The sequence below is a fragment of the Clupea harengus genome, chromosome 12 (assembly GCF_900700415.2).
Source record: "Clupea harengus chromosome 12, Ch_v2.0.2, whole genome shotgun sequence".
Taxonomy (NCBI): Eukaryota; Metazoa; Chordata; class Actinopteri; order Clupeiformes; family Clupeidae; genus Clupea; species Clupea harengus.
Window position 1 is genome coordinate 24,889,849 of NC_045163.1, and position 12,197 is coordinate 24,902,045.

Consider the following 12,197-nt stretch of genomic DNA (forward strand, 5'->3'; position numbering starts at 1 on the left):
GGTAATGGAAAAAAATAAGGCTTACATTATCACAGTGCATCTGTACTACAAATGGTTCAAGCCTGTGGGTTGGACTACTACGAGTGAGCTTGTCTTCACAACATAAGCTGTGGGATTGTTTTGCACGGGAGAATTTAGTTTCTTTAGCCCCGTTGTAACGTTTTCAGTGCTATAAAAACACGTATCATCTGGCAGGATACAGCAAGAATTAAGTTTAATGTACACCTACGGAAAAGCAGCTTGCTCAAATTATTCACAATTTGATCAGACGCATGTGTAGCTTAAATATGTCCTCCCTTAGGCCAGTTCTTGTCAGATACTGCCTTATCTGCCTACATCTTCCATAGGCCAATTCTTGTCATTTGTAGTTTTTTTTTGTAGCTTTTGAGATATTGAGATACTGCCTTATCTGCCTACATCTCCCATCTCCATGTCTGTGTGCCCTGCAGGTATGCTGAGCTCTTCCCCTCTGATGCTCCCTGGGCGGCACGCGCTCAACGCCAGCCTCATGGCGGGCAGCGTGGGCGCCATGATCCCCTACATGCTGGACCCCAGCTACACCACCGGCATCACCTGCCTGGGCGGCGTGTCTGCGCTCTCCGCCGTCATGGTGGGTACCCAGCACACTCCAGGGGGGGGGGGGGGGGGGGTGTCGGTTAAACGAATGTCAACATTAAAGACACCCAAGTATCTTCCAGGGTCAGGACCTCCAATCTGGGTTTGAGGAAGCAGAGATTTATGAGCCGTATGGACCTACTCCATCGTCCTTATTGACCTTATCCAGGTTGCATTTCATTCATTGAGAATCTATTCATCCACTAAAGCTAGTGGGGTTTGAGTTGTAGTCAAAGATTTACACCATATTTAAGGAGTATTTTATTTATCATGAGAAACAGTATGCAGCTTTCACATCCTAGGCATCACGAGTACATATCTGCCCGCAGTGTTGTTGCATTGTATAGGGCTACCATGCTCAATTCAGTCATCTGTTGCCCTCACCATTCAGTTGCATGCTGACCTCTGACCTCTGAACTCTGACTGTGGGGAGGCCTCACAGCTGTGCGTCATGGCCAGTAGGGGGTGCTGTGCTCATGTCTTTTACTCGTGTTCATCTTGGTTGTGATGGGGGGTGGGGGGTGGTGTGTGTGCTCCTAATGTCTCTTAATAAGAGGAGGACATTGGACCTTTCATTTGTGAGCCCACGGCCCATTACTAGAGCCTGTGTGTGTGTGTGTGTGTGTGTGTGTGTGTGTGTGTGTGTGTGTGTGTGTGTGTGTGTGTGTGTGTGTGTGTGTGTGTGTGTGTGTGTGTGTGTGTTTGGGTGTTTGGTCTCTGTGCAGTGGGCCTGACCTGTTGCCCAGCTGATGGTGAGCCAGGCCTCCCTCGTAGACACAGCAGGGGTTATGGGCAAAAGGTTCTAGAACGTTCCAGGTCAACCCAAAGGCGCGCACGCACACGCACACACACACACACACATACTCTGACACAAACACGTCTTTGGCTGAAAGCATTATTTCTTTTATTGAAAAAAAGAAAACTTGTACTGTGCATCAAACAAATATGATGATGGATGAAAGGTAAACCAGGATAATTAGATTGGAGCCGTGTGCCCAGACACACACACACACACACACACACACACACACACACACACACACACACACACAGCCGTGTGCCCAGAGAGAAGGTAGTGTCTTCAAGCTGCAGTCAATTTCAGTTTTTTAGGAATTCGAGCAGGTTGTCAGCAGTTCAGAAAAATAAATATGCCCCCCCTCCCCAGCCACACACACACACACACACACACACTCCTCCCATGGCTATTTACCAAGGTTGCTAATAGCAGTCAACTGAAGGTTGGGCTGGGGGGGGGGTGTAAAAAAAAAAAAGACCTGGAGATTTGATATTGTTCATGTGTTGCCCTCTCTGCGTGTGTGATTGAGTGTTTCATTCCATAATGTGTGGTAGCTGGCTTTGTTTAAGCCCCGTCCCCGAGGGGAGAAGCAGGCTGGAGACCTGTACTGCTATGATATCATAGAAAAAAAGCCTGAAATGAAATGCTCTGTGTGTTGGCAAACGCCTCATACCCATGCAAGGCCTGTTGGACGTAAACCTGGGTAGAAAACGCACCGCCGTCCTCCGCGCTCCTCTCGGGTCAGATTTCCCCTCAGATTTCCCTCTGGATCAGTTTAACAACCAAAAAAAAAGCCCTTAATGCTGTTGTATATCCTAGCCCAATTACATTCATGTTATGGTATAAGCCCTACACCCAACAACACCTTTGATATATACGGGCTGGGGTTGTCATGGTTCCAGTAGATCACCTAGAGACAGGGGGGGAAGGAGTGGAGAAAACCCAAAGGGACCGAAACTGAGATGTGTTGAGTCGGGTCAATATGCCCGTGTAAATAGTTTACCCCTACGTCTTTGGGCCTGTTTCCTTCGGTCTTATCAGCGAGCATCAGCTGTAATGCCTTCAGCGGTCTGCAGCGAAACACACAAATTCCCTTCGCCTGAAGGACCGATGAACATCTCCAATGTTCTCTTGACTGTTCTCTCCCTTGTACGTCGCTTTGGACAAAAGCGTCTGCTAAATGACTAAATGTAAATGTTCTCAACTTGGTGGATCACCATTAGATGTGTAGCATTAGCGTTCGATAGACATTACAAATCTAATACTAGCTTCTACATCTGTGACATGTGGTTGGGTCATCCCCATTGGATCTGAAGGGCTGTGACCGGGTCCTGTTCTGCTCCCTCTGTAGGGTGTGACGCTGACGGCGGCCATCGGGGGCGCTGACATGCCCGTGGTGATCACGGTGCTGAACAGCTACTCTGGCTGGGCCCTGTGTGCCGAGGGCTTCCTGCTCAACAACAACCTGCTGACCATCGTGGGCGCTCTGATTGGCTCCTCAGGAGCCATCCTGTCCTACATCATGTGTGTGGTAAGAAGGAAAACACACACACACACACACACACACACACACACACACACACACACACACACACACGCGCCATCCAGTCCTACATCATGTGTGTGGTAAGAAGGAAAACACACACACACACACACACACACACACACACACACGCGCCATCCAGTCCTACATCATGTGTGTGGTAAGAAGGAAAACACACACACACACACACACACACACACACACACACACACACACACACACACACACACACACACACATATATATGTACTCACTCACTTTAGCACACACCACCCTTTCTCTATGTCATGTTTTGACCAGTGTTTGTTTTCTAAGGCTTGTGTAATGGTAGTAGTAAGGGTGAATTGCTCAGGCCATTTTGGTGTTTTTTTGGTTTCCTCTGCCACCGTGTCCTGATGGAAGAAGAAATGGAAAATGTGAAGCCCGTGGCCGCGTCACAACGAGTTTATGTACGCCGGAGCTAATGTTTAGTGTAAATCACACAGCTGCTCTCTGTCTACGGTTTTTGTAATTTTAGACGCAATCAGTGACCGGCCCTGTGAGGCGAGTTGCTCTTTCACGGTTCCTCTCTGTTCCACTGAGAGGCACTCTTTTTCATTTTTCCCCCTTTTTTTGGGTTCATTTGTTACCTCCGCTAAGGATTTCGGAGCCGTTTGTCAGTCTGCTGGCAAGGTTACGCAAAAACTACCTGGCCGACCTCTATGAACCTTGGTGGAGGGATGTGGCACGGGCCAAGGGAAAGCCCATTCCATTTTGGAGTGGATCCAAATAACGGGGTGGATCCACAAATTATTTTTCACTTTCGTAAACATTGTGAGAGGGGGAGAGAATGCAGACCTCATGCCAAATGCCCTTAGTACCCTTCTAGTTAAATTATTATTTATTTTTTTTAGGTTTTATTTTTTTCATACAGTGGAAAAATATAGATACACATGAATCTCCTCTTAGCTGGAAACTCCCATCTCTCAGCTTTGTTTGTTTGTTTGTTTGTTTGTTTGTTCCTTTTGTGTCTGTCTTTTCTCCTCCTCCTCCGGAAATGACGTGGCGGGGGGAACCAGGCTATGAACCGCTCCCTGGCGAACGTCATCCTGGGCGGCTACGGTACTTCCTCCACCGGCTCCGGCAAGCCCATGGAGATCACCGGGACCCACACGGAGGTGAACGTGGACCAGTCTGTGGAGATGATCAAAGATGCCCAGAGCGTCATCATCGTGCCGGGTAACCCTAGGAGCACACACACACACATTTATACACATGCACACACATACCTATACGTGTGCATGCAGACACACTTGCATATATACCTACACACACTGACACAGATACACGTGCATATATACTTACAAACACATACACCCACAAACACGAGAGAGAGAGGAGAGAGGAGAGAGGAGAGAGAGAGGAGAGGAGAGGAGAGGAGAGAGAGAGAGAGAGAGAGAGAGAGAGAGAGAGAGAGAGAGAGAGAGAGAGAGAGAGAGAGAGAGAGAGAGAGAGAGAGAGAGAGAGAGAGAGAGAGAGAGAGAGAGAGAGAGAGAATTTTTTTGAATTTTATAAAAAACTTTTTATTAGGTAAACAGCATTGCAAACAGTGTTTTACACATTATTCAAAAGGAAACAAAACATCAAAAACAAAATCATCTTCATCATCATCAACTGAGCACATAGCTTTTTCACAGCACCACTGTGCAACAAAAGTATCCAAGTCATTCATTGCTTTGTAGAAACAAAAACCGAGTGAGACTCTCGACATCAGCAGATTCCTTAAAACAGGTACCACATGACAAAAATGAAACAATGCTCAATTTACTCCCAACACATGGGCAAACAATAATTCATCATTTAGCACAGGGCAACATTTAATTTATTCAGTTTAAAAAAAGTCGTACAAAATAAATCGCTAACACCATTTAAATGTAGAGAGCCACACTTGATGGTGTTACACATACTGAAAAAACTAAGTAGACTTAATTTTTCCACGCAACTTTTTTCTCAACTTGCTCATTATTTTCCGGAGACGAAACACCGCCGTATCCTCAAACACACCCTCCCTTATCCACCAGGCAGCGTCGCTAATAAACTGCGAGCAGTCTGGAAAATGCAGTTCAACCTCCACGTTCCGCATCCCCTTCGTGACATGTAGGAAAGTATTAATGCTATCTGCAGTATATGTCCTATCTTCGCTGGAGAGCTTTACATCTCCCTGCGAACAATCGGACCAGTTTGAATCCATGGATTCGCAATCGCTATCATTTGTGTGTTCATCTTTCTTTATTTTAGTCACGTTAATCTCCGGGCCCATTTTTCTCTTCACCGGGGCTTTGAAAACTGGGTCTATGTCGATAGCCTCCACCACATCCACTGACGTTTGAGGGACTGTCAGTGTCTGTATTGAAGGCCCCTTCTTATTTCCAGGTTCACATGATCCAGCCGCAGCTAGCTCTTCTGCGACAAAAATAGCGACAGCAGGCTCCATCACCACCGACTCACCCGCCACGGCTTCGGGGCCAAGCACAATCAGAAAATCCCCCTCAAGTCCGCTTCCCTCGGTCCCATCCACCGAGGGTTCTACCTCAGTGACTGGGGGAACGACTGTGGAGGACTCATTGGTTTTAGCTGGAGTTTTCTCCTTTTCAGTGTTGGCATTTTTGCCAGGACAATAGCGACCAATGTGTCCTGCTCCACCGCAACTGAAACATTTCAGCGCAGTGTCTGACGTTGCATACACCACATAATCGAACCCTTCCACCCTTAGCTTCAGTGTTAGCTCAATCTCCTCCATGCCACTATTTAGGACCATGTATACTTGTCTTCTAAACGACACTAGATGTCGAAGAAGGGGCGATTTACATCCCAGAGGGATTTTCCGAAAATGTGAAACCAGCTGGCCATGCCGTTGCAACTGTTTAGCAATAAGTTCATCTTTGATGAACGGGGGTACATTTGAAATTATTACTTTCTTGGCGGGGGTACTGAGTGGGAGGACTGGCGTGAGGGAATCATTGAGTACTATACCCTGCGCAATTACCTCATTAGCCTTATCAATTGTGCTGAGAAACAGCACAACCGCATTGTTCATTCGTGAAGCCGACTTCACGTTTTCGTGACCAATAATTTCACCAACCGCTAAACTACAATCTTCTACACTCGCGCTGCACTCCACCTTCACTCCGTGCCGCCGAGTTAGTTTTTCAAATTCCATGCTTCCCGCGGCAGCCATACTCTCAGCCAAAGCCGGTTGCAGACTCCACGGGCAAACAAACCGTGATATTTACAACACCAAACTAAACCAAAACCCAGTAGTTGTAAAACTAAGTGCATGCACACATAAACAACAAGTACATATAAACAACACACAAAGGTAGAAAAGTTAGAATTAGACTCACACACGCGTTCAGCCGCTCAGTCACTCACTCACGCATGCGCTCAGAGAGAGAGAGAGAGAGAGAGAGAGAGAGACACACAGACACAAACATGGGTTCAGGTATCCCATCACACACACGCACACACACAAACATGGGTTCAGGTGAGCCATCACACACACACACACACACACACTTACACACACACACAGACAGACACACACAAACATGGGTTCAGGTGAGCCATCACACACACACACACACACACACACACAAACATGGGTTCAGGTGAGCCATCACACACACACACACACACACACACACACAAACATCGGTTCAGGTGTGCCAACACACACACAGACACACACACACACACACACACAGAGACACACACACACACACACACACACACACACACAGAGAGAGTCTGGGTGGCCATGTAAGCTCGCTCTCTAATGCTGCTCCTTAGCAGAGGGGCTGTCAGAGGCTCGGTCAAACGTTTCAGCATGTTATGGCTGTTTGGCTAACCTTGCGTAACCTCATTACATCATAAGCAATTTTGGAAACACCCCCCCCCCCCACCCCTGTCTCAGTCGTTCAGGGCACCTCCCCAAGTGAGGCCGTAGGCACGCAGGCTGAGGTGGTCTTGGAAAGATGGCTCCCATGTTTTAAAAGGGGGTTTATTGACGTCTTGACCGACTGTGTAATATTTGTCCTTGTATCTCCATCCCGTTCGTTGTCAGGGGGTTCTCACGGGTCGGCAGACCTCTCGTTAGGCCACCTCAGCCTCTCAGAGAAATGTCAGGTTTATCTCTTCTGGAAAGTTCCTTGTCTTGGCTCCCTCCCTCTCGCTCGCTCAAGTCGAGTGCTTCAGAGTAATGGAACAGGCTCTTTAAACACAGTTTAGAAAAGAAACAATCTGTGTCTGACCTTCAGTACCAGCTGGGGCTGTGAAGTTGCCTAATTATTTGCTTAGAGTTGACGCACTGTTTTTTTTTTTTTCCCGGCTCGGTATGGCCCGCTCCTCTAAATGATCTTAGCAGGCCTCCAGGGCCTCGGTGAGGTCCGCCGGCAAGCGTGGCAGCTTCCCGCTCCGCTTTCTTCTCTACGACGGACTGTTTTACGGCGGTGTTTTATGGTCCGACAGCAGGTCGGGGAGGTGGAGGCGGGGGGGGGGGGGGGGGGGGGGGGGGGGGCGGCGCGGCCATCAAGACATTGGAGGCGACAGGACAGTGGAAAAGACTGAGGGGGAGGAGAGGGGCTGGGGTGGCCGATTAGATGTGGGAATGCGGCTTGAAACAGAACAGGAGAAATGAAAATAAAGTCACTCTCCAGAGTAAACACAAATGATAATAAAGCACACACACACACACACACACACACACACACACACACACACACACACACACACACACTCTCCAGAGTAAACAAGGCGGTGGGGCCAAGCACAACAGAGACGGCTCTTTTTATTTAAAACAAATGGCCTTCCAACAGGCTCACAGGCATCCAAACCCACCCCCCCTTCTGCTCACGACTTGTGCCCGACCGTGCTCTTTAGCCTTGGGGCGGGGGGACAATGTGATGGGGGAGAGACCGGCTGGGAAGTGGTGGGCTCGCAAAAAGTCATGCGTTTTTTTTTTTTTTGTTTTTTTTTTCTTTCTTTTCTTTTCTTTTCTTTTCTTTTCCAGAGAGCTGGAGAGAGGATGAACTCCAGGACCACACTGCTGTTAACTGACCGAGGCTAATCCTCCATTTTGTTTTCCTTGATTCCGAGCAACTCTTGAGTGGTGCTAATGGTACTCAGGGTTGAGCGCTGATCCACCCACGCAGGGCATCCTCAGGCTGTGGCTCTGCCCTCCTCTCTCTGCCCTCCTGGTGTTCTCATCGGCTGCTAGACGCCGCCGTGCAAACACGAGTCCCCGGCGAGCCTTGTTTTCATTTTCACGTTTCACGTAATTGGACCAGTCGTAGTCACTTTGCGTGATTGACATCTGTGGAAACATTTAGGGCTTTTTTTTTTTTTTTTTTTCATAAACCAAACACCGGACCCTTTTCTAGGTCTGATTGTTTTCATTTTTGGAGAAATGCTTGTGTTTTAAAAAAAGACTGGTATGAAAAAGTGGAAAATCATTAAAAGAGAGAGAGAGAGAGAGAGACCGAGCGAGACCAAGAGAGAGCTACAGTTTAAACAGCACACCCTCGCAAACACTGTATCTGTATAATCACTGTATCTAGAGCAGGGCTTACACTGCTGTGTGACGGCAGACCTCAATGAAAGGGAGCACACAGGGACCGCATTGTAAAACTGCTTCTTCTTACACATAAGCAAAAACTCGTTCCAACTCCCTGTACCAGGACTAATGGGGCTGCATTTGATACCCTGTCCTCCTCGTTTAACACCAAAGACGGAAGTCCACTTCTGGTGCTTCAGGGACATTGACTGAAGCCCTTCCCTGGTGAAATAATCCCGTCGTTGACTGTATTTATTTGAAAGGAAAAGGGGGCTCACTGCTGTGTTTTGTCATGAATATTGACGGGGTCCACCTGTGGATTGTCAAGTAGCGTTGTGTGGAGTGTTTCTGACTGCAGTGCGTATAAAGCAGGGATTGAAGCCATTTCTCATAGTGAGCCTCCCTCCAGCTTTGATGTCGCAGCAGTTGTTTTATGGTATTTATTATGTTATAAAATGAAAGGGAATCATTTAATCTCCGCTCTAAAAATTAGAGGAAAGGTTTCTTCGTGTGTTGCTGTATTGGAAGCACATTTTCCGATTTCTATCAATGTGTTTGAGATTCAGTTGTCCACAGGGTATTAAGTTATTTCTCCAAACTCTTTCATCGTGTGTGTGTGTGTGTGTGTGTGAGTGAGAGATAAAAAGGGAGAGTGAACACTAGCATGTGGATATTTACAGTAGTAAGACAGGTGGTGAAGCATTGTGATCTATGCGTGTGTGTGTGTGTGTGTGTGTGTGTGTGTGTGTGTGTGTGTGTGTGTGTGTGTGTGTGTGTGTGTGTGTGTGTGTGTGTGTTTGAGTGTTATAACATCAAGACATGGGGGTCAGTATTAGCGTAATGCATTGATCAGTCATTGACAGTGTTGTGTTTCTGCAGGGTATGGTCTGTGTGCTGCCAAGGCTCAGTACCCCATCGCTGAGCTCGTCAAGCTGCTGGTGGAGCAGGGCAAGAAAGTCAGGTAAGAACCCACAGACACACACACACACACAGACAGACAGACACACACAGACAGACACACACACACACACACACAGACAGACACACACACACAGACAGACACACACACACAGACAGACACACACACACAGACAGACACACACACACAGACAGACACACACACACAGACAGACACACACACACAGACAGACACACACACACAGACAGACACACACACACAGACAGACACACACACACAGACAGACACACACAGACAGACACACACAGACAGACACACACACACACACACACAGACACACACAGACACACACACACACACAGACACACACACACACACAGACACACACACACACACACAGACACACACACACACACAGACACACACACACACACAGACACACACACAGACACACACACACACACACAGACAGACAGACAGACACACACACAGACAGACACACACACAGACAGACACACACACAGACAGACACACACACAGACAGACACACACACAGACAGACACACAGACACACACACAGACACACACACAGACACACACACAGACACACAGACACACAGACACACAGACACACAGACACACAGACACACAGACACACAGACACAGACACCAGTTCAACCCCAGCCCCCCCACACGCACACCACCACCTCAGTTCAACCCTAGACATCCAGTCTGGTGATCATTGAAAGCTTCCTACACAAGCCGCCCTGTTTTGCTGGTGCTGCCCTGATTGACATGTCATGTTTCCGACCCGTCACAGAGGGAGTAGAACTAGTTTTACTGCAGAGCGCTCCGGCTCAGAGCCCCACTGATTTATGGGACACTTCTTGACTTCTTCAGACTCTCTGTTTTTTTTCCGCCTTCTTTTATAAAAAAATCATCTCTCTCTCTCTCTCTCTCTCTCTCATGCTGTTTCTCTCTCTCTCTCTCTCTCTCTCTCTCTCTCTCTCATGCTGTTTCTATCTCATACTCTTTACATATTTCTTTGTCCTTCTGCTTCTCCATCTCTCTCTCTCTCTCTCTCCCTCTCTCCCTCCCTCCATTTCTCCTCTCCTCTCCCATCCTGCCTACTTCCACTCCACTCCTCTCCTCTCCTCTCCCTGTCCTCTGTGGCCTGTGCATAGGTCTGCTCTATTTCAGTGCGGTTTGAATATCGTCATTCACCCGTGCCATTGTTTGTGTGTGTGTGTGTGTGTGTGTGTGTGTGTGTGTGTGTGTGTGTGTGTGTGTGTGTGTGTGTGTGTGTGTGTGTGTGTGTGTGTGTGTGTGTGTGTGTGTGTGTGTGTGTGTGTGTGTGTGTGTGTGTGTGTGTGTGTGTGTGTGCGGCGGCTCTTTTGTGGCGGCCGTGGGGTCCCGTGTAATGCGCCTGCCACCGGGGAGCGCCGCCACGCCATGGCCTTCCGGCCGCCTGAAAGGGCCGTGGCCGTGGAACGACAGGTGTGTGTGTGTGTGTGTGTGTGTGGCCATAGACCGGCCTCTCGGGTTGCAGCGCTGCAAGATGGAGGGGAGGCAGAGTGGGAGGAAGGGAGAGCGAGCGAGAGAGAGCTACGTTGTCAGAGAGTCTTTGAGGGGATGGAAGGGGAACTAAAAGAGAGTGAGATATTTGGGGGGGGGGGGGGGCTGATAAACGGACAGACAGAGAGAGAGAGGTAGAGAGAGACAGGAATCAGTCTCTCTCTCCCATGCGCTCTCTCTCTCTCTCTCTCTGCCTTAATCTCTGATGGGAGGGAAGAAAGCTTTAGAAGAGGGTGAGAGAGAGTGAGTGCTGTTGGCTCTGAGTGAGGAAGAGGAGATGGAGGAAGAGGGTGAGAGAGAGTGAGTGCTGTCGGCTCTGAGTGAGGAAGAGGGGATGGAGGAAGAGGGTGAGAGCGAGTGAGTGAGTGCTGTTGGCTCTGAGTGAGGAAGAGGGGATGGACGGAGAGGGATTGAGGAAGAATGGCTCTGAGCTCTTAGCTTCTCTGTCTATTTACTGTCTTTGGCCGTCTGTCTATTTGAGAACACTGGCTCTTACCTCCCTGAAGCTACAAGCTCACACGCTTCCAGGCAATATTTGAAAAGCTTTGCTGCTTAGTCACACATTCAGCAATGCAAATTCTGTTTTCCTTTCTGGTTTTTGCAGAAATATTTAGATTTTTCTTCACTTTTTCATTTTTTTTTTTTGTCTGCTTGTCGATGCGTGTGGGTCTCTTCTGGTGCTTGTTCTCATATTCTCCTAATCCCTGTGTTTGTGTGTGTGTGTGTGTGTGTGTGTGTGTGTGTGTGTGTGTGTGTGTGTGTGTGTGTGTGTGTGTGTGTGTGTGTGTGTGTGTGTTGCTGTTGGTCTTTGTTTTCCATTTCCCACAAGATAGTGGTTGTCAGCACTGTTTGAATCGCGGCTCTTGGCGTGCTGATGTGTCTCATTACATTCAGTCCAGTGCCAAAGTGCGTCTCTCACTCGCTCTGTGTTTGTGTGTGTGTGTGTGTGTGTGAGCTACAATGAGTGTCTGTGTTCGCACACACACACACACACACAAACTGTCTTACTCACACACACCCACGCACATGCACATACACACACACACAGGCACTGACTGAAAGAGAGCAAGAGGCAAGAAGCATGTGTGTGATGGAAAGAGTGATTAAAAATCACTCTCATACACACACACACACACACACACACTCACACTCACAGATC

At 48.2% G+C, this 12,197-nt stretch overlaps 1 protein-coding gene across 1 annotated transcript in view; it reads left to right on the forward strand.

The window, feature by feature from the left end:
* nnt (nicotinamide nucleotide transhydrogenase) overlaps nt 1–12,197 on the forward strand; it is a 42,773-nt gene that overhangs the window by 21,651 nt on the left and 8,925 nt on the right. The window contains 4 exon segments of the mRNA XM_031577611.2: nt 450–610; nt 2,763–2,942; nt 4,013–4,172; nt 9,424–9,505. Coding sequence (XP_031433471.1) covers nt 450–610; nt 2,763–2,942; nt 4,013–4,172; nt 9,424–9,505 — 583 coding nt within the window.